Source organism: Aquila chrysaetos, chromosome 5 (genome assembly GCF_900496995.4).
Source record: "Aquila chrysaetos chrysaetos chromosome 5, bAquChr1.4, whole genome shotgun sequence".
Classification (NCBI taxonomy): Eukaryota; Metazoa; Chordata; class Aves; order Accipitriformes; family Accipitridae; genus Aquila; species Aquila chrysaetos.
Genome location: NC_044008.1, coordinates 50,216,120 through 50,238,858, shown reverse-complemented (window position 1 = coordinate 50,238,858; position 22,739 = coordinate 50,216,120). Strand labels below are relative to the sequence as shown.

The following is a 22,739-nucleotide window of genomic DNA, read 5'->3' as shown; positions in this document are numbered from 1 at the left end:
CCTGGTGGGAAGGAAAGCTACATTCTTTAACAGAAAACTTCAAAACTAGCAGCTTTTTAACTCGCTATGCTTAACAGCATAAGATTAAGTAGATGGTTGATCAGTTAAAAATACTGCTGCATCTTTAATACAAGCAGTTCAATAGAGGAGGGGACGTTATGTAGAAATTAAGCCCTACTTGAATCAATTTCTAACTAAAAACACATCACTATTCCAATAAACTGGTTTTAGCAACCCCACTAGCACTTTGCAGAAGTAAGCACAGAAATTACTATAGGCAGCTTGCTATTTCTGTACTCCTAGAAAAGGATTTGCAGCAATTTTAAGCTATACTAAGAGTACAAAGGAACACATACACTGCTATTACGAACATGAAAGAATTCTGCTAAGAGCCCTTCTCTCCACAGAGATGATCTGACCTAGAGCACTGGACTCTCCTTCCGGGCTCTGCCGGCTGCATAAAGAACACAGCTCCCTCATTCAAGCACTTCAGTTCAGCCACAGGAGCCACACTGTATCAAAACACCTTGCAGCTTATAACCGCATGAGCATTAAATCATTCCTACCACAACTAGGAATCCTTTACAAAATGGTTGTGGAGAATACGCCAGAATTTCCAGTTTTCTAGCCTCTCCAGGACATGTGCACTTGTGAATTAGGAGTTGGTTTCCAAATCTCCATTTATTGGTATACTTGTTTTTAACTAACCCTCTCTCCCAAAAAACTTAGTTAGTCTGATCAATACGATTATGCTTTAATAATTTTGAACAAATCTACTAAAGAGGCATATTCCACATCTATCCATAATTTTAAATCATTTTTCAGAGTTTGAAAACTATGAATAGAGGGTTAAGATAGCAGATGTTACTTAACAGGTCCTATAAAAATTTAACAGTAGTGAGTAAGCAAGCAGCACAGACGAGTAAGCTGTATTTTCATGAAGTCTGAAACAGTGACACTGAATACTTAATGCAATGTTTTGCTGAAGTGATTATGAATTCTTATCACCATTTGCAATTTGAAGGTAAGCCTGTACACAAATACATCTAATTTGGATAGATCTCAGCAACTTTTGTTATGAAAAATAAAATTAAAAAATGGAAATTAGAAAGAACTCGGATCACAATAAAAAAATACTAGCATAGTAGAGGGCACCGGTTTGTCACAATATGGGTGACGTTGTTTTCAGCCTTCAATTTCAAAAGTTAAATGAAGCATCCACCATCTCTATCATCATGTTTAGAGTAAGAAAAAAGAAAATGTCATACATGCCTTAGCCCTGTAAGAATGAGAGCCACCTTGAAAGTTGATGACACCATAAGCATCAGTAGAGGTCTGTTCTGTATGTTTTTCCACTGACCATTCTTCTATTTCCTGATTATAGTTTTCAGCCAGCTTCACATCGGAGTATTTCATAGCAAGACTTGCAGTAAAACAAGCATGTTGTCTGACCAAGCGGCCACAACAGCACCTGCACCCAACCACATAATTTAGAATACTTGAATAAATACTAATATTAGAAGACAAGAGAGAAGAACTTCTTTTATCTATAACAGAGATACATCAGATTTAGAAAGCAGACTCTAAATATTATATAAACCTCTTTTCCAGAGCAAGCTTTGTTGCCATAAATATTTATAGCAAGAATTAATTACAATACATAATTACTATGCAAAATATGGAAGCTCACTGAGATAGCAGGTTGGAATCCAGAAGAAACTCATTCTTTGAAGCCAAATAATTTATATAACATTTATAAATCTGTGATCTATGTACTGCAGACAGTTCTTTATTCGTTAGTTATATTTGGTTTATATCTAACCTTTCACCAACTTGTCATTTGCAATATTGATCAAAACTTTTTAAAACCCTATTATGAAAGTGTTCATTTAATAGAAAAAGACCTCATAAATATTGTAATTACAAAGAACTCTCACCTGACAAGTTGCTGACAAATCTGACATCCTGGAAGGCATCTATAAAAAATATTTAAAGATATGAGTAAACTTCAGCTTCAGTTTTAAGGTGGGGTGGGTGGGATGGGGACAGACCACTCACACCACTTCACGTGGTTACAGAAAGATTACTGAACAAGAGAGATCTCCAGTAAATGGAAAACATGCTGCCCAAGGTTGCCCGTTTTTAACATGGTAACTTGTCTGCCTTTATTTTACGTGACTGTAGTATACTTGGCAAGTAAAAACACATAAACATGCAGAAGCTTCAGTCCTGAGAGTTCAGTTGGGTTTTCAGGCTTTGAACCATCAATACCTGAAGTCCAGCAATATTTCAGACAGGATTATCTGCGGTATTGAAACTGAAACATTTTGCTAGATGCTAAGAAATAACTTACATACCAGCATTTTCTTGGACTCATTCCAACTATACATTGTTGCATCTGTTCTACAAATTCATGCGTCTAATATACATCCAAGTTGAACTGCCTGTCTGGGAAGGTTTTTTGATCATTTCTGAGTTGCATATACAGAAAAAGATATATTTGAACAAGCCTTATACAGTAGTATCTTTACATAAAGTTTATTATATAATTTCTACCCTCTTCCATCTTGAACATTTTCCGTGTTTTCCTGCTAAGAGCTTTCTTAACATTTAAAATTAGCATAGCAGATAAATTTATACCACTGTTTTCCATAATTTTCATAAGCAGCTGTTAACCAATTATGGTTAAGAGCTAGTATGCAAAAGCGTACAAATACAGATGTTATACAGTAGCCTTAAACTGTTTTCAGACTTTGAGCATAAACAATTTTTTTATTTTGTCCGCTATAGAAGTTACACTGCTATTAATCATCTATGTTTTTAATACTGAACTATAGTTCTCTAACAGTTACTAAATTATAATTATCTATACTAAAAGGTACAGATCAACAAAACATACCAAATACTCCTGTCTACATTTGATTCGTTTACACTTAACTGATGAACAACAGTAAATGATTCTTAGAAACTGAAGGACAAAATCTGATGGGAAAGTTGTAAAGTCTGTTGTATGCTACAAATGGGTTAAACTAAAAGGGCAAGTGTTGAAGATCACTTTGTTCCTTGGGAAATGCTCTGGAAATTTTAACAGCCTCCTAATTACTTTGTTTGCATTTGCAAATTTTCCATGTGCTACAATCATGGCTATAAATTCTAAAAGCTTCTCATGTCACATGGTTTCAAGGAATGTGGTGAATTATTTACAATAACTTAAAAATTCTACAGCATTTACTTTGTTCTTTTTCTGCCTAAAAACAAAGTTCTTAAAAAGAAAAATAATACTCTGCCCCAACAGAACAAAAGAGATTTATAACTTTTTTTAATGCAAAAGTCTGAAATAGAAGTTTTCTGAAGTTCAGAAGAAAAGGTTTCTCAGCTGCTCTCAAATATATGAAGCTAAAAAAAGAAAGCTGATCTGAAATCCATAATGACAATAGTAAACATTCTGGGGAGACAAAACTGCCTTAAAAAACCAATTTTGAATCTATTTTCCATTTGACTTTATTTAATGCGACACAAATGTCATGACTATGCACATCAAATTTAATCATTGTAGAAACTCTTAAATTACACCTTTAACATTTAGTAAAGGTAAACTCTACCGGTTAGATATGTTAGAGTTATCACTAACTTGCTTGATTTCACATCTCTAATTTAGCATAAGGTAAAAGCAGCACGAGATATGCAAAATATTCTTCATTAGTCTCAGCCTTCCCTCTAGAAACATACTTTCCCATTTTTCAGCCTCATTTTTTCCTTACAGAACTTAAGGATGAAAAATTACTAGATACCACATGAAATCTTTTAATATCTGAACTGTTCTTATTTTATCTATCTTCCCTGGAAGCAAATATTTCTTCAGCCTTTGCTTTATAATTTACCCCCCCCCAGCACAATTATTGTTTTTCTTTATTCTTCTACGAATTCTTCATCCTTTTTCCCTGCACTATCAGGTTTATTTTTACACTTCACCATACACTCACACTGCTATTCTTTAAATTCCAATAGAGGATATCTCTATGAGACTTTCTGACTTCAGAACTATGCCACCAAAAAAAAAAAAAAAAAAAAAAAAAATTACAAAACGCCCACAGTGTAGACACACCACAGACACCACTAGGAGGACAGGTAAGAAGCAGCAAAGAGAACAGGAGAACATTTGTTAGAGATTTCCGCAGAGCCAAAGTACTTAGAGAAAAAGAAAAAAAAATCCAGGCTAGACATGAAGAGTGACAATGCCCAGTCACCAAAGAGTGAACTGAAGACAGTATTTTATACAGATAAAGTAGTTAGTCCAAAAATCTATTATACACTCTCTTTACAATACTGACTTCTTTTTAATTTTAAAGAGCAGCAATGAGTTCTTGCATCATTTCTCATTTACCTGTGGGGGTCTTTTGAACTTGGTATGATATACACACACTCCCTCTTCGTGAAAGTATTTTCTATCCAGGATTTCTGGGACTGAAAAATAAAAAGTGTAACAGTATTATAAAATATAAATCATGTAACTTGGCAATGAAAAATGCTTTTTAAGGAAACAAGAATTAGAATATGAGGGGGTTTTTTTATTTAAAGATGAAGGCAAGTAGTGTCTAACATAAAGTTAAATTGGTTTTAATATTTTGCTGTCTCTCAAAAACTAATAAAACTATAAACGGCGCTATAAAAACATCTCACGCTGCCTAAAAGTTGAGATAACCAGAATCATTACATAACTTATTTTACACACAAATCCCTTAAAATCCAAAGTTGTATTTTTCAAAACTAACATTTAAATAGTAAAAATTTGCAATATGTAAATGAAGATGTACCAAAAAAACCCAAACCATTTCAAAATATACTGTTTACCTCCCTTGCTAAAGTTAAAAAAAAAAATTCAGTTAAAATTTTTAAAAATTAACTGTACTACACTGAGATAACAGTAATTTCATCTATTTACCACTTTATTAAAGTAAAATTTTCATCTTGAAATTGCAGGTAAGGAAGTTTTCTAACACCACTGGCAACCTTTTCTAGTAGCAATAAATAGGTCATTACCTTTGTTCTTCATCAAGAAACTTTTTATAATTTCATTTCAGTTGCTTTAAACAACCATGTAACACTATCTTACATGATAATCTCAGGATTACATGCTAAACAATATGCATAATGCCCAATGTCTACATTATGTTTCAGCAATACATTGGGAAAGGAACTCAGACATGATTTTTAGTAATTAAAACCAAGAAAAAATCTGGGGATGCCAATTTGCACCTTATGCAATATTGCTTTAAATCCTTAAGTTTACATTAAAATTTCTTCATTGTTAACAGCATGCCCTGTTCTACATTTACTTTTTACGTTTAGAAAAATCTGAGAAATTTCACACCTGTTCTATTTCACAACGAGGGGAAAAAAAAAAAGACTGATGTATATTATTCACAGGTATCTAAATAGAGGTCTGTGGAAGTAACGAAGAAATTAACTTTTTTTTTTTTTTTTAGATCTAGTATAACAAGATTCAGTGAAGATGGATGTTTTATTCACTCACTGCAATTTCAAGATCAGTTTAAGATAATACAGAGAAATTATTACAAGTGAGAATGTACCAGCTATTTTTAATATAGGCCCCTGGAAAACTGCTTAACTGCCCACCCTCTTTCAAAACATTTCCCAGACTCAGCAGATCTTTCCCACGTTATTCATCATAATCTTCTTCCAGTATTTTGTTTTAGTGAACTTTGACTATGAATCTGTCAAGACAGCAACAAACTGCTGCTCCAGTTTCTGTCTTCCCACTAAGAGGGCCACCAGTCTCTTCCGAGGAGGATGGAAAGTTGCAGGGTACAGGCACTTCCCAAGAGAGAAAGAAGGGTAGGATGAAGGTAGATGCACAATCCACAGGGAAGAATCATGGTGGGGAAAAAGAGCTGTAAATAACAGAATGAGCACTCACACCATGTATTTTACATTTAAATTAATATTTTAAACACCCAGAATAAATAGTCAAAGGCATTATTTGCTACTGTCCTACCTCCTTTCCCTATACATAGGAAAGAATGCTGTTGCAAAGGAGAAAGAAAGAAGGCCTAACAAGAGAAAAGCAGGATACTAGACATTATAGGCAAACATGGTGTTATGAAGGATTCTATTACATTTATGATGCTTTTCCCTCTTTTTTGGTTTTTTCCTTCTCCTTTGGAGCAGAAGATTGAAGTGACTGACTCTTAACAGGCTTGTGAAAGAGAATATCTCTTCTGCTGCTGTCCTCAAAATTAATTTCTAATCTTTCAGTAGTGTTCTCCTCAGTTCTTGGATAAGAAAAGCAAAGCACATCACCTTCCACAAAGGAGCTGGGTATTTCCTAGGACACTTGTGCCTTACACGAGCTGGGCTCAAAAAAGCTTTATCTCTTCTCTACCTTTATCAGAAGATTAGCAGGGTTATAAAAAGAAATTTGATATATGTGTATATGTACATTTATATATGTATATCATACTATATGTAAAACTATACATGTAGTAGGTAGTCCAAATTATTAGCTTCCTCCTCTCATAGTATTTTTTTAACACTATTAAGCCTTAGCCTTTGTGATATGAATCCCAGTTCTGGAAGCTGCTTTCTACTTAGCTGAGTGAACCCACTGTTTATATGGGTATGTATTTTTGTTCTTCATTTCTTAAAACTGAGGTCTTGTATTGATCATTACTTTAACACTGTAGTAGTTTTAAGCTTACATGTGAACTCTGCAGATCCTCCAGAACATAAAAAGATAAAGAAGGGTAATTTAACATCTAAATGTTTTAGCCAGCTGGCTAAAACCACACCTTGAAGCAAGCTATCACAGCCATAACATGCTAGATATTGAAATCTGAAGTATATAAACCACAAGTAATTGCGTTAATTGCTCCATGCAATATTGTTTTATTATTAAGTGGTGATCAAAGCTGGGGACAAGGAACACTGGCTTACAATGTGCAAAACCACTTTTCATAATAAACGGTTCTGAAAATAAAACAAACAAACAAACAATACCCCACACCAAACGACAATTGATTAATTTTTATCTTAAAGAATGTACAGTTTTAACCACTCATCAAGGATTTCTCTCTATTCTTCAGCAGTGAAAGTATTTTCAGTAAATCATGGGTACAGCTATGCTATATACATGGAGGATGCTTTATAATGTTACTAAAACATACTTGGAACTTTTCATTTGGTAAAATTAGACTCTCTCCAGCAGCACTCCTGTATGCTGATTAATCTTTATCGTAAGATGTTTTATACAGAACTTGCCAATTACAGAGTCTTGTTTCCAGTTGAGGGGAGGGGAAAAAAAGAAAAAAAATAAAAAAAGCAAACGAAGCAGAGAACAGAGTAAGTGAGAGATATTTCCCATAAATGGGTAAAGATCACATTAAAAATGTAGGAAGAACTGACACACGGTATTGCCTTCTGTGTCAGTAAGAACTATTATTACATAATGTTCCTGTGATGACCAGAAAAAGGAAGATGACATGAGGACACTGTTAAGATAAATTAGTTGCAGCAATTACCTCTAAGAAATACTTCCTTATCAGCTAAAGATTAAGTTAAAATAGGAGATCAAGTCAGTAGTCAAAAATCAATATGCAAGTTACCCAACTGTTTTAGAAAATTGCCTACTCTTATTAAAGCTTTTCAATCATCTCTACAGCATACACAACTACAACTCTTAAACTCTGCTTCCAGTAATGGGGCAACTTCTGCTGATTGGAGTGATCTGTTTTGCTAGTGTATTTTAGAAGGCGTACCTTACATGATGGTTACAGGCAACATGGGTCAGGAACTCTCAATACAGTGAGCTCTGTAGTGCTGCTATTCAAGAAAAAGGAAAGAAAAGCGGAAAAAAAGGAACTATGAACCCTCCCCCCCAAAACATATGGCCAGATATTAGCAAAAAGCACAAGTAGTATCAACATATAACGAGCTATTGTTTTTTAACTATTTACTTTCTTTCCTTTCAAACTTGCATCTTGAGGAAAAAAACCTTAGCTTTCCAGATTCTCTCCCATGCATTTCACACCTCTCAAGTGAAATAAAATTTAAGACTTACAAGAAAAATGTTAATACAATTAATATTACTCCAGAACGACCTTCACTATCATTTTCCTACAGGTGACTTATCTATGAAAATTTCACCACATTAAGACCTCTTAGTAGTCAATGTTGGCAGGATCTCATCTGCACACCAAAAAACGCTTAACTTTAATTTTTTGGAAGATGTACTACAGTAACTACTAACTCCTAGTCCCGAAGTGGCCAACAAGGCTTTTGCTCAGTCTTTAAGCTGTAGAGGGTTATGCAAGATACCTCATTCTGGTTGTACTGATTTCTGAGCAGACAACAAAGTTCACTGTGTCTTTCAGTACTTCTGAAAGAACTTCAAGAAACAAAAAGCACATAGATTTGATTCAATTAGCTAGAAGAGATATACTCACCCTGGGATCACGATTAAAGGAAATACTTTAAACTATTTCCAATAAATAAGTCCTTTCATAACAGTTTCATGAGTGCTGAAATAATTATAATTGCTATTTGAAACAAAACTTACACAAGTATTTGCTCAGCTACAAACTGAAGAGAATGCGCTCGACCACAGTATTTCCAACTTCCGGAAGTATCCCAATGCCAAAATAACCCCACAGCCTTTTACAACAGGTGAAAGTTTTACCATAGCCGTTTTAGCATTAGCTATTTTTGATTCAGCAATAGCATTAGCACTCCAAAGCACCAAAAATAGAAATTATTTAAGTGTACCTGCTGAAGATGCAAGGAATGCATCATGAAATTCATGATGGGTATTTTTAGCAAAAGACTCCTTGTAGAATGAAACTTTTAACACAAAGTTAACTACAATTTAAGGTTTTGTATATGGCAGGTTACAAACAAAAAGAAGCAATCACCAAAGCACAGTATCAGATCAGGTCTCAGAAAAAAAAAAAAAACAACTACCTACCACTGTCCCTCCTTTAACTCACATAAGTGTTTATAAGAGCCTCTTATTCAACATATTAAAATAATAAGACGACTAAGTTCTAACAGGGCAGCAATTGATGCACAACAGCATGGCAAAGCCTTATTGAACTATTGTGAAGTTCTCCAAGTTTATCCAAGTTTGGTCTGAATTATTTTCTATATAGAAAGTAAGTCTTCCTGTTTGGCAAGATCTCAAAACTTGCATGACTTTCAATGAACACAAATACAGCAGGTATAATATACTGTATAGCTGACAATCACGAACTTGTTCATGTACAAAAAAGGATCCCAGTTTATTCCTTCTACTCATTTGTAATACTGTATACTGTTGGAGGCTCTTAAGTTATAGAATACTTGTTACAAAACTAAAATTTAAGTTATCCCAAATATATCGCTCTTGAACCTGCAATACTGCATACCAACCCAGCAGTTCTGCTGACAATCTTTCTATAAAGCTGACCCGCTGAATCAAGAATCAGATTAAAAAATAATATTCTAAACTGTGACTTTTGTGGAAGGCTGATAATAGAGATTTCAATTACTGAGTGCACAGACCTCAGTTTCAAATTTAGAAGTCATATCACTTTCTACAGCATCTCGTATTTAATCTTTCAAATCTTTACTTACACCATACGGCAGTTCAATATATGCAATAGTTTTTAAAGGAAAAGATCTTCCAATTTTATTTGTCCTTTATTTAAAAATAAATAGCTCTATATTCTTTCCCCACCACCTCCAACTTCCCAAAAAGCTTATGTTTCCATTTGGGCAAAAGAAAATATGTGGAAAGTTTCAGCAAGCCTGAAAACAAGAAGATACAGTGGAAATGCCAGCAGGAGTACTCATGCTAGCACTGCCGTAGAGCAGTCCTATCTGTCTAGGTCACTTAGAACCAAAAAGATAAATTTCCAAACATTTCTAAGAGACATTCTGTACTACAAACGTCCTTTAGCTTGTCTATTCAAGGAAACGTCCACTGACAAGTTACTGCTTCTTACATAACTATACATATTGCACACACTCTTTTCATGATTTACAAGAGGATCTCTTATCTAAGAAACCCACTCCATTAGCCAAACACGTGCTATACCATGGGACTGAACTGTGACCCTGCCCAGCCAACTAACCCCTAACTGAGCACTGGGCTCCTGCACCTATAGCTGAAGGGCAGAAATTTCAAACAAACCTTTTCTTATTGCTTTTATACTCAGCATGTCGAATAAAACCAAATAAAGCCAAACAACCAGGATGAATATGATTCAGTTAATACATATCAAGTAGTTCAGAATTCATAAAACCTCTTGTGGGAGGAGATGCCATAAATAAAATGCATGCTAGCTCTCACTGCAAATATTTCCAGCAGGGGCTTCAAAGCCTTAAGGCACCAAGAACCCTGCTCCAGGCAAAGTACTTGGACTTCTTGTTAGTACAAATTAAGTGAATGATACTGAAAATGTGCATCCCAGAATGAGCTAAGTAACTAAGCCTCTGTGTATGGGGTGGGGAGTTATCTGAAAGACAGTTATGCCTACATTTCCCAAAGAAAATACCTAAAATTTTGTATTACCAGTACCAGTAGAGCACAACTCAGTTCCTCAAGGAAATATTTATCATTTGACAAAAGTCTTCAGAACTTCAGCTAACGCTAGGTAAGTAAGTGGATGGGAGGAAAAAAGAAAAAGGTAGGCAGTTTGATGCCATATATTTGCTAATGTTTGTTTTAAACTCTTGGCTCCAGCAAACCCCAGACATTTAATTTACTTGCTTTCCTTGCAATTTAAAATTACATACCTCTATAATTACTGTTTGGGATTTTTTGTTTTGTTTTTTTAAGGGGGGGGGGGGGGGGGGAACAAAGCATTTAGCCAGCTAGTATTACAAACTATATTTAAAAGACTCTCTGCTGAAGAATAACAGTGCTGTCTGTCCACAGAATACACAACACACACAAAAAGCCTACAAAATTTGTTCCTGAATCAATAACTAGAATACCAGTCAACCTTATCAACTTTAAGTAACTTCTATAGGAAGTATGGATATGTGCAATAGCTAAAAGACAAAAAGGCGCAAATATTATCACAGTGCCAAATAATATTTATACAGAGTGCTTTAATGTCTCACTGTGAATTATGTCACTCTAAATGAGAAGGATTGTGCATTTATCTTAATCCACTCCAAATGAAAACTTTTGCAAGGATATTTTACCTGCTGTCCACATCGGGATTATTTTGGTATTATTCTGAAACAACTACCAGCCTCATCTCCAAGAAGAAGTTGCTTCCTTTATTTTTTCCCAAACCCACTGGGGCACCTCTTGTCACAGAACCTGACCAGCTCAGACACAGGCAGACCTATCGTGCATGAAAGGTGCCTCTGCTATGTTGAGGATCCTGTTCCGAGCAGAACGGTTCACCTGGCCTCACTTGACTCATAAGAAACCAAACAGCTCTAGTTTTCCGGGTTTAAAGACTTCTCTAGTGAAAATACTGCTACGGTCCTGAAAATACATTGCTCAACAGCAAAAAAAAATACTGGTTTTATTTTATATAAAAACTGTTGAGGAAGCAAGGAAGGAAAAAGAGCAGTCAGAGAAAGCCTTCTGTCAGTTCTCCTGCACACTGTATTCAGAATCAGACCTCAAATGAGCCAGCAAGCAAAGATACGAATCTTCATATCAATGGCTCCCTTAGTGCCGAAAACAAACCTTCAACAATCCTATTCTTTATTAAACAGTTCAGGAGATTTGCTCCAAACAGTTTTCGCAGCAATCCAGGTCTCTAACAGAGTAGCTATTGTTTCATCAAGTTCTTCTCTGACGTAACACAGTCACCACAAAACTCACCAAATCCACGTGCAGTTTTGGATGCAAATACTTGGAATTTGTCAAAAGGGACTTTTACAGAGCTCTCAAACTTGACAAAAATTATTCCAATGTGCTATTTGGAGAACAGGCTGCTTCTGTGAGAATTTTTTCACCATACAATCACAAAGCATAAAATTAAGTTGTTTGGGGATTTATTTTTTTTTCAGATTCATTTAATTCAGAAGACCATAAATTCATATACATAATTTAACATTCTGAAGTCATTATTTTTAATCCTGATGCACCAGAATAAAACCCACAGACCTAATATTTTGGGGACATTTTTATTACATTCAAAATCAATCCACTTTACCCACATTATTGGGAAAGTTATCTTCTAACTGCAATACACAGGTCTTTCAGTGGGAAATTCACAGCAAATCCAGCATATTTTTAACTAAATTTTTAAAAATTGCTGGTTTAACACCCATGTGAAGGTGCATGCTGTTCTGCAGTTAGACCAGTCATAAACTTACTCCTCCTTTTTAGAAAGTATTAAATCTTAAAATGCATACACCATCCATGCAAGGCATTAAAAAAATATTAAAATATACCTAGAAAATGTTTCACAACTGATTCTACAGTACGAGGTATCTCAGACCACAATGGAATAAACCATCAGTTGATTTCAGAAGACAAGTGCACACTGGTTTAATTCCAAAATGGCTTTCTCTCAGCTGAGATAACAATAAACACCTTCAGAGTTAAATATCCAATTATAACAGATATGGTAATTAAATAAACTTGCCAAAACCAGAGACTCTATAAGACTGTGTCAGCACAGCAGATGGCACACTGTTCCTGAACATGCCTTCAGAAAAGCAGAGTATCCGGGGCGGGGGGAAGAGGGAGAAGCGTAGTTTGATTTTTATTTCCCAACTTCCATCAACAGAATTTGGAATTTTGGTGTGAAAAAGAAAACACAGCACAAGGTAAACCAGTTTTACTGCTGTAAACTGGAGCAAGTAAATTGATTTCAAAATAGTTTACATTTGCAATCCTCCTGACTACTGAAATACCAAGCTAAAAAATTTTAGTCCTTCTAAAGAATCTATAAATGACTTTCTATGAGATCCCAGACCAATCACATTTTTAATGCATTCCATAAAGTATTTCAAAACATATACCAAAGCTATGATCTAGAAGCAACAAACCACTGAGTTTTCAAAGGAGATTAAAATAATTCTTTACCCTCTAAAATTTATAACTGTGGATGAAAGAAAATTATAAAAAGGGAGCACATGGTAGTAACTGCAAGGAAAATATAGCTACAGCTTTTCAGCCAGCATTTTTAACTCTAATACCCACTTTGTTCAAATGAGAGATTTCAAAAAAAATACACGGCAAAAGTACATAGGCATGTTTTCAAACCTGTCATACAGTGCCTGCTTCTTTCTGATAGGGTCCCTCACTCAAAACCCATTTTTAATTATGTTGAGTCACCCATACAAAGCAATCCCAAAACTCTTACATTTTTAAACACACGGCCTACTTTTCCTTCCTTATCTACACTGATACAATTGTATGGTCTGCATCCTGTTCACTTCTCTCAACACCAATGATTTAGCTGCAGTCTGCAGTCGTTCTCATCTTACCAGTGATGCAGATTGCAAGCCTATACACTCTCTTAAATAAGATCAGCAGGAAGGTAGAGTCAGCATACCTACTCACCAACACGCAACAGAAATGATGCCAAGCCTTTTTAAGTGGGTCAGATAATTTCTTTGAGTATCAAGGATGGCCACTCTCCCTGGTCCTTTCTGCAGGGACCGATGGGACACGCTGTGCATGGCTGCTAAAACCTCTGCACTTCCTGGCTCACCGGATTTAATCCCCATGAAAGAATTAGTTTGGTTCATACCCCACATTTCTGGCAAGTGCTGGGCTTACCTTGCACATGCCACACAGGGTGCGTGAACAGACAACGCTATAAACTCTGGGTTTATTTTTGGAAGGAATGAGGCTTGGGGCACGCTTTCAGAGGTAAAACAATTCACATAGCCTGGATCTGTTGGCTGTCCTCCCCAGGCAACTTCCAGTCCTTTCCCCATCACATAGGGAATACAAATCACAGATGCGAGAAAGGAGTTAGTGGTGGCCACCTCTAGAAATAAAGCAGTAGGAAAGGGCTCCTGCAACCAGCCAAATAATTAATCCTATGCACGATTTGCTTCCGATTTGTTCCCAGACAAAAAAAGCTCAGCTCTGGCAGCCGCTATTCATAGACAGCATACAAGCTGCAACTTCACTGCACCTAGTGCAGAGGATGTATTTGAGCTTTATTTGAGCTGCAGATTTTAGGTCCTCCCTTTCTGGTTCATAAAGTGCATGAACATCTGATTAATGCATTATGTGCTGAAGCACATTACAACTACAAAAGCAAGCTGGAAGGGTGGATGTTGTTGGTCTTGCTCTACCACTTTCTTAGCCTGTTCCATTTACAGATCTGACTTATTTTTAATGTTGTACAAAGAAAGGTACTTCTCTATCATCACAGCAAAGATTTTGGTGCCTGCTGACTTAAGTAGGCTATTATTAACTCACTAGAGCAACGGAAACATGTTATCACTAAGGGATTTTTGACATAGCTAGCCTCAGACAACCCTTTGAATATCTAAAAAAAAAAAAAAAAAAAAAAACACAAAAAACCACACCAAAAAACAAACCACAAAATCCAGGAAGCCTTATGCCCGCATTTAAATTATTACAGATCAATAATGTTTGTCTAAATAGCATGGGTGAGAGGGAAGAGCAACAGAACATACTAGTGGGCATGTGAAATAGGTGACAGCACCAGACCACTGCTAAGGATGATGAAATTTCACATAACTTATCTTTAGACACAGTATCAGAGAAAACCAGTTTCTTTTTATAATCAAAACTACTAACATTAGAAAAGAGGCCCATCAGCAACCATGCAATCAAAGAACTACCTGAAACAAATTTGGAATTTAGTTCACTAAGAGTGAGTACCACAAAAAAAAAAAAAAAATCACTTTGTATAAGTTACACAAGTCATCTCAGAGCAGAAAATCAGTATTAGGCTGGTTCCAGGCTAGTATTAAAATATCAGCATTGGACCTGATATCTGAGGGAGACATAGTTTGTCATACACGTATGACATGAGTTAGTCATACAACCCCTGAACTACCTTCGCTTCCTTGGTAAGGGGAGTATGTGCATTATTCATGGACAGGACTGTGGAGGTGTGATGGGGTACACTGTCTTAACTGCTATTCTCTATGTTCTCCCTGCCTGTACACGCCTGTACAATGTGCCAGTATTTGCTAGCTACAGTAGGGGAAGCGAACATTTTGGTCACCTCTCTACAGTGACCACAGTTCTTGGGAGATTAGAATAAGATGGAGAAAGTAGGATGAGATGGGAGAAAAATAAGCCAAAACAAGAATTTGCTATAGTATAGTTCATTTACTGTAGAACTACAAAGACTAAGCATTTTTAAAATTCAGCTCACTAACAAAGAGCTACTGGATTCAGTTACACCTTCACTCCCTGTCAAGACAGAGAGCTAGCTCTCCTAACAGAAGCTAGCTAGGCCCGCAGTTGCTCAAGAGTGCATACTGACTACAGCCCTCATCTTGGGGCATGAGTAGCCTGACAGCATTCTAGAGACATCCACGTACCTAAACCCTTATCAGGAAATAAAATTCCCTGCTAAAACTATTTAAGTAGTTTCTGTTTACTCTGGAAAAGTACAAAGAAGAAACTTAGCTGGGTTTATTTAGGCAAATGTGAAAGCAGCTAATTACTGTCTGAAATAATATATATTTAGGCGCTTATTTAGGCGCTTCTAAAAATTTCCACCCTCTGTTTTTGAGAGGAACAAACCATTGTTTGAGCTACTGTGTCTTATTTTGTTGATTTCTCATGAGGCTAGTCTTAGATAAAAATTGAGCTCTCCATCACAACCTCACACTGACTGCTGAAATATACTTTTACACTGCTTTTTCCATTAGCATTCAATCATTTTATTATTAGCAGGTTTTGAAAGTCTCAACTACACTCTTACATCCCTTTTCATGAATGTTTCTTTTAAATATTATAGCCAGAGCTGTGAAACCTACACAATGCAATGTATTGTGAGAGAGCTTAAAAGTCATTCATTTTATCTCCAAGTCAATACTCAGGCTCCTAAAATGTACCATTTTACTGCACCATTTAGCAAAAGCACTACAAAGCTTCCTATCACACCATCCTTCACAGTCACACAGCATTGCTAATTAAGAGACCAGCACAGAGATCCTAATGCCTAACTACTGATTTAAACCTAGGTCTGGCTAGCTCTAATGCAGAGGGAAACAGAAGAATGTCTTTTGGTGTTTCTCTTATGCTAGTCTTACAGGGTTGCCTCAGCAAGCTTGAGTCCCTAGGCTGAGTATTCAGATCTCAAATCAAAAGCACAAAACTCTTATGAAACACTTGCATGGACTTGAAATACTCTGATTCATCAAGTTGGACACTATCAACTAAAAAGCAGAATAATCTGTGGGGACAAAAACTAGCTTTTTGGTCTAGCAGGGAAAGCTAAATATCTTTTATAAAAGGAAAACCAACTCAAGAAAAAAAAAAATTTGAAACATAAAAAAAGAGATCCATTCCAAATGACTGTTCACTAACTGAAAGTATAATGAAGCAATGCAGGTAGTTCCCTAGGATGTGCAATTTACTGTCTCAATCTTATCTCTTAATTTTTGTTTATTGCACAGCGATACAGGTATCCTCTACTCAAGCATGTCGAAGAAACTAGTTTTTCACCTCTCCCACCAAATGTTGATGCAGAATTGCAGGTTACCTGCAGAACTGAACTACCTGCAACACATCTGTGTTAAATACCACAAGCCTAAACAATCACTCAGAAATTAAATATATGGTTTTTAGAAATAAAGTAACTTTTATTTTTTCCCCAGGGTGGGGGGAACAACTAAATAAATGATATTGAGAGATCACAACACTGCTTGCACTTCATAAATGTTTTCTGTTTATTATAATTTCTTCCAGTGTACTCACTTCCAGTAAAACTCACCAATGCTGAGTGGTATGTGGCACAAAGGCCTGCCTAAGCTGTACTGGACTTATACCTCGGGCTCCTCTCTGGCCTGCTGGGGGAAAGGGATGAAAATGGACTATCATTCTAGAGAAACAAAAGACAACAGTAAGGAAGTGGAGGTCCTGGCAACAGCAAAGCCAAGATACATAGGGGAAACACTTGCTTTAACAGATACAGTTCTTCAAATTGTACAGTGAGGGTGCAGAGAAGACAAGCTGAGTTACTACTCTGCCATCCCACCCGTTCTCCTGCTACTTCCCTCCCGCCAGCAGTTGTGCACTAGTCCTTTGGGGAGTTGATTGAGCTCCCTAAACCAGCACATTTCCAGGAAAAACAGAGCAGATAGCTTTGATGTCAGAATGAACCGATTCAGATGCAACCTGGGCAGAAAACTAAGGCACAGGAAAGGACCACATGACCATGATCCAGCGTGGGAGCAAGTGAAGTAGGACATCCCCTTTGGTAGCAGTAAGATAGTGGGTTAGCAAAACAGCTGAGCTGACCTAAGCATACTGTCAAGGTACATCAAAATAATCCCCCAAAGCACACTTACTCTAGGCATCCAGGAAAAGACTACAGATCTGTCACACAACAAGACATTCTTTTTAAGCACCTGTATCCTGATGTGCAGGAAGGAAAGGAAGCTAAGTCGGTATTTATTTCTCAGAGACCTGCCAAGGAAGCAAGAACGTATTGCTTAAGGTCACATTTTAGGTGAGCAGATACCCTGGGTTTCAGAATAGCATCCATTCTCACCTAGCACTGAAGATGTTTTTTTCCTAATTCATGGTATAATTAACACCCAACTAACTCCTAATACATTAATTACAAAAGATTTTTCTTGTCCTACATGCAAGATCTTTACATTTGTCAGAAAAACCCTGAAAAATCTAGTAATGACACCCAGGAGGATAGTCAAAAAGACTAACCTTATCTTAGCAGTGCTAATTTTTCTACAACCCCTCTGCAGAGAGAAAAGAGCTGCTCTGGATCCCCCTCAGTCTCCACTGAGCAAGCCTAGGGACTCACTGCCTAATTAATTAGCTTTTGCTAATAATCCTCCCCCTCTCTGCAAAGCCTACCTGTATTCTGCAGATTGTCTACATGCATGTGACCAGAAAACATTTTTCTACAACCTGAAAACAGGATTTTTCTGAAGGCAGAAAAGCTTCAGTCTTGCACGTTTTCTATACCAGGAAGAAACTGCGGCCTGAAGTTTACTGCATCGTGTTGTCCGGCAAAGTACTGTGATTATACTAGTACCAAATATCTCTCTCGTGAGCTACAAAACACCAAGCACAACCGGATGATGCATTCAAACAATGACTTGTTTGTTAGGAGCCTTCATCACTGCAGAACGTTCACCTGTAACACTAACTGGCAGCTCAAACCACGACAAGGATGAGTGTTTTCTACCCTCTTTCCCTATACAAGCAACATAAAAAGACCACACAGTTTCACTAATAGATTTGAAACAATTACAGAGAATTTTACAGTGAAGAGTCCCTGAGTTCTACATACAGATGTAGGATTTATATGGAAAACTGCATGCATACAAACCATGTTTTATCTACAGCTGAAAACTTAAAAAGGATTTTTCTGGGTAGGATTTTTATAGAAGAAACCAAGAATAAGACAGACCAATTGCTTAATGAGGCAAAGGCATAAATCCTCATCAAGAGCATTTCTGAAGTTGGCACAAATTAAAAGGACAAAGGTTAGTTAAGGGGATATTTCTGCTTTTCAATGCCTCTGGCTGCAAAGCCAGTTAATGCCAGTTTAAGAGGTTAATGTCTATCCCAACCTCCACATCTTTGCTTAGTGCCCCTCACACAGGCCAAGGTAAATGCTCGCAGGGCTGCCCCGTGGGCTAGCCTGTAGCATAACCCCATGAACATTTTCAGCAGCACAGTTAAGGAGTCAGCAAACTATAGCTTGTGAAATCAGGAGGAGTGAGCCTCTTCCAACTAGTTCTGCATCCAGAGGCATTGCAACACCAGACGATGCCAAGTTCCTAGAAAGTTGTCTAGGATACTTGTCAGCTATGGTATCAGTGATTCATTACTCCCTCCCTAGTGCGAGATTACTACCACGAGCAGGAATTCCTTCAAAATCAATCACTCTGAAACTTTTTGGCCAGAAGATCACCCTCAGCCATGCACCCTTTTAACACCTTCAGCTGAAGTTTTATTAAATTTACAGTTTAACAGAATTCTGCAAACTACAGTTTAGACAATACTCTAGCCAGGGAACACAGGAGAAAGTGGTAAGACTTTGACATTTAAAACATCATTAACTGCACCTACTCGTGTAGATTAACTGATTTTTATAATTGAAGAGAAAGTTGATTAACAGTTCTGTAATTACACAACCGGTATTTTTAGGCTCCAATCATGTGTCACTTAAGCACATGCATAATTTAACCTATTCAGGTGACTGAAGTTATGCCTGACTAAATACTTGCACGACCACAGCAGCCACAGGGACAGGCTTTGAAAGGAAGCTGAGCTTTTTCAGACTGGCTCTAGCCACAAACTAGTATAACGCATTAAGCTTACTACAGAAAGCCAATATACATGCAATTTTAACTATGCTGTACATCAGCATGGCCGTCTTTGAACCTGGCCACATGGCTGCTGTGCTGAGCTCTATCAGATACATTAGTAGAATGTAGCTTCGCTCTCTCCTACCCCAAGAGAACAGGTTCAGCTTCTTGAGAGAGTTAAACAGGAGTGGGAATAGCACTACAAAGCAAATAAGCAGCATGTTAAGAACATGGAGGAAAAAAAAAATCCAGGAATATTTTGTTACACGAGACAAGTTACCAGCAGTGGATCATTTGCCAATAGAAATAACTTGATGGGAGGGGTCAAACTCATCTTGATGCAGCTCAATTCACAGACAAACTACAGCACAGCGTATCTGGTAAAAAAGTTATCTTACATCTGGTAGCACACATTCAGAAAAGAAGGTCAAGAAAAACACCCTCTGTAAACAAGAATTTAGATACAAAAGTATTCAAGCATAGCTACTACGTGCTTGCAGTACAATTAGGCAAGGTCTGCAATGCAATTTGGTATATACTTTGAAGAGGCTACAGAACCTGGCTTGTGATGGTGCAGCTCCATCCATGCCTGCACACAAGGCTGTAAGACTTTGAAAACACTCACGCAGAGTGGGTGATACACAAGGTAACCAAACACTTACTTATATGATGGCACAAGTCAACTCTCCAGCACCTCAGAGCAAGCTTCCAAACCAGCTTTACAGCTCATGTCAAGTTTGGAGTGCCACAATCCCATTTTCCTAAGCCTCTGCACATGATCCCACCCTATCTCATACCAGCACCGCACTCATGCAATCACATGGAGAGCCAATTCAGGGAAATGACCGACAAAATAATTAATCCGGGGGGCGGGGGGAGGGGAGATGATTAGATGTTTATTCAGTTCAGATCCCCACAACAGTGACTGAGCACAGAGGGGAGCACAAAGGGATCGGTGGAAGGGTGACAGCCATGGCTTAGATGAGTTTAGACTGGATTACAACCACACCTTTAAGAAGAGTTTTGGCAGATTTGGGAGCGGCTAGTAAAGATGCTATGGACTTGAACATCAACCCTGCCCCGTATCTGAGATTACTACCCTGCAAGACACACATATCCACCCCTCAAGCACTCCAGGTCAGTCTTGGGAATTATATTGTTAATGAAGTGAGTAATAGTGGGAAGACCTGAGCTGCTAAGTAATACTAGTTCTAAAAGTGCCCCGAGTCTAGAAACTTTTAGGCAATAAGTCCTTGTGAAATACAGTATTCCTAACAGAGCAACTTGAAATTCATTTGCAGAAGGCATAAATGTAAATCTATTTATTTATTAAATTCAAATTTTAAATTTTAAAAGTCAAGTTTGTCAAGTCCGCATTTCACAAAAAGTGATTATCACTTTGCAGTATTAGGAGGAGAAAAACTTAGCAGGTATTAGGATAAGCAGCATCAGCCAGGGCCATCTTGCAAAAGTCCACCCAGCACAAGTCAGCAGACTACTAAGTGAAAACATCTGAAAACATCGTTTCTGTTTGCCTCTTAGCAAAGGTGCCAAGAATCAAATAGGTAAGATTAAGAAAGTAAGTACCTCTCTGGGAAGAGGTAAGTGGGAACAATGCACGGAACAAAGGTTGGTATTCAATTGCAATAACCATTGTGTTAAGACTGACTGAGCTGTAACAGACACCTTCCCAGGCTTTGAAGATTACAGAGTTATATTATGGTGAAAGACTGAACACCTAGATTGAATTAATTTAGAGCTGTCACTGAGAAAGTACTCTTAAGCAGGAACACATTAGTGTACGACAGCAAAAATATACTCCAGTAATCACCCAAAAGGTTGTCGGTAAAAAATAAAAGCAAAAAATAAAAATCAGCAAACCAGAACTTAATAGAAATATGCCAATTCTCAGAACCTGCAGCTTCTTTTTTTTTTAAATCTCATTTGATTAGTAGTAAACAATTAAAGGCAAAATCCAACAGCATTGGGAGTCGTCCACACTGGGCTTTGGGATCCATGACTTACAAAGCAAAAAGCCTGACCAAGCTGCCACAGACCTTGAAATAGCTCCAAAGCTCTCCAGCTCAGAAAGAGGCCTCCCCAAATTATTGCTATTACAACCATTAGCAGTAAGTCTAGACATCGATAAGATTCACACGTGCATAATTTTCAGATGTATACAAACTAATACGCACACATCTACCTATACTCTTTGAATCTGTACATTAGCCAGTTGCATGCTCTTTGCAAAACACATGATGTGCCTTTAAACAAAATAAGCACTTCGTGTTGGACTGTATCCAACTGTAAAGTAGTGATCTCCATGGACAGGTTGAAGTACCAATAAAGCTTCGCAGCTTTACAATAGCTGTTTCTGGAGTTGGATCATCTTCTGAAAACACTAGTTGTCAAACTACACACAACAGAGTACCAACTTTATTACTGAATCAGCCTGTAAAATTCCAATTTTGCAGCTGTAGAAAATCAACAGATATACTAGCACACATATCACATGCCATCCTCCTTCAGCTGAAGTCAAATGAAGTAACGATGGGTTGGGATACACCAACTCGGCAACTGCACATTTGCCATACGCGGAGAGTTCAAATATTTCAGAAAATCCAACAATAGATAATAGAAAAGCTAAAACAGCTTGAGTTAGAATGAGTTTGTAAGAGTCTTTAGGAAAAAAATTATATTGCTCTTAAAAACATAAGTATTAAATAATCTGTAACTTTGATGCGACTTTTAGGATTTAAAAAAAAAAACAAAACACACCACAGAAATTCCCAGAATTAAGGTTTAATCCAAGCCTACCACCTCAGTAATATATGAACTTTGATTAAGTTAAGGGGAAAAAAATCCGTAACTTATAAACCAAGTTCAATCGGCTCTAATGTGCTGTCAGTTTGTTACCATACTTTAAACTCTCCTTGGCAATCAACCACCACATTTATCTTACAGACTATTCCTGCAACACCCTCATACCATAGGTTGTCAAACCATTTTCCACGGTTAAATATTCTAGTCTTTTCATAAGGCAGCTTTTTAGAACTATCAGAACCACAATCAACAACACAGTTACTTTTCTCCCTGTATTTCCCATATGTTTAGAATACTTTTCGCCCAATTCTTGGGAAGGAAAAATGATACAGTTACGGGTAACAATGTTATTTATCCCAGTTTCTCTCCTGGTTTTCTGTATTTCATTATCCCATCATAAGTCCACTGGCCTCTCCTTCTTGGAAAGAACAGAGGGGTAA

The 22,739-nt window shown here is 37.1% G+C and overlaps 1 protein-coding gene across 1 annotated transcript in view; it reads right to left on the bottom strand.

The window, feature by feature from the left end:
* Positions 1–22,739, bottom strand: part of TRPM7 (transient receptor potential cation channel subfamily M member 7) — a 61,580-nt gene that overhangs the window by 34,164 nt on the left and 4,677 nt on the right. The window contains exons 2-4 of the mRNA XM_030014765.1: positions 4,385–4,464; positions 1,938–1,976; positions 1,273–1,471 (exon numbers count right to left, since the gene is read on the bottom strand). Of these exons, the coding sequence (XP_029870625.1) occupies positions 1,273–1,471; positions 1,938–1,976; positions 4,385–4,464 (318 nt within the window). The remainder of the gene's footprint in view (positions 1–1,272; positions 1,472–1,937; positions 1,977–4,384; positions 4,465–22,739) is intronic.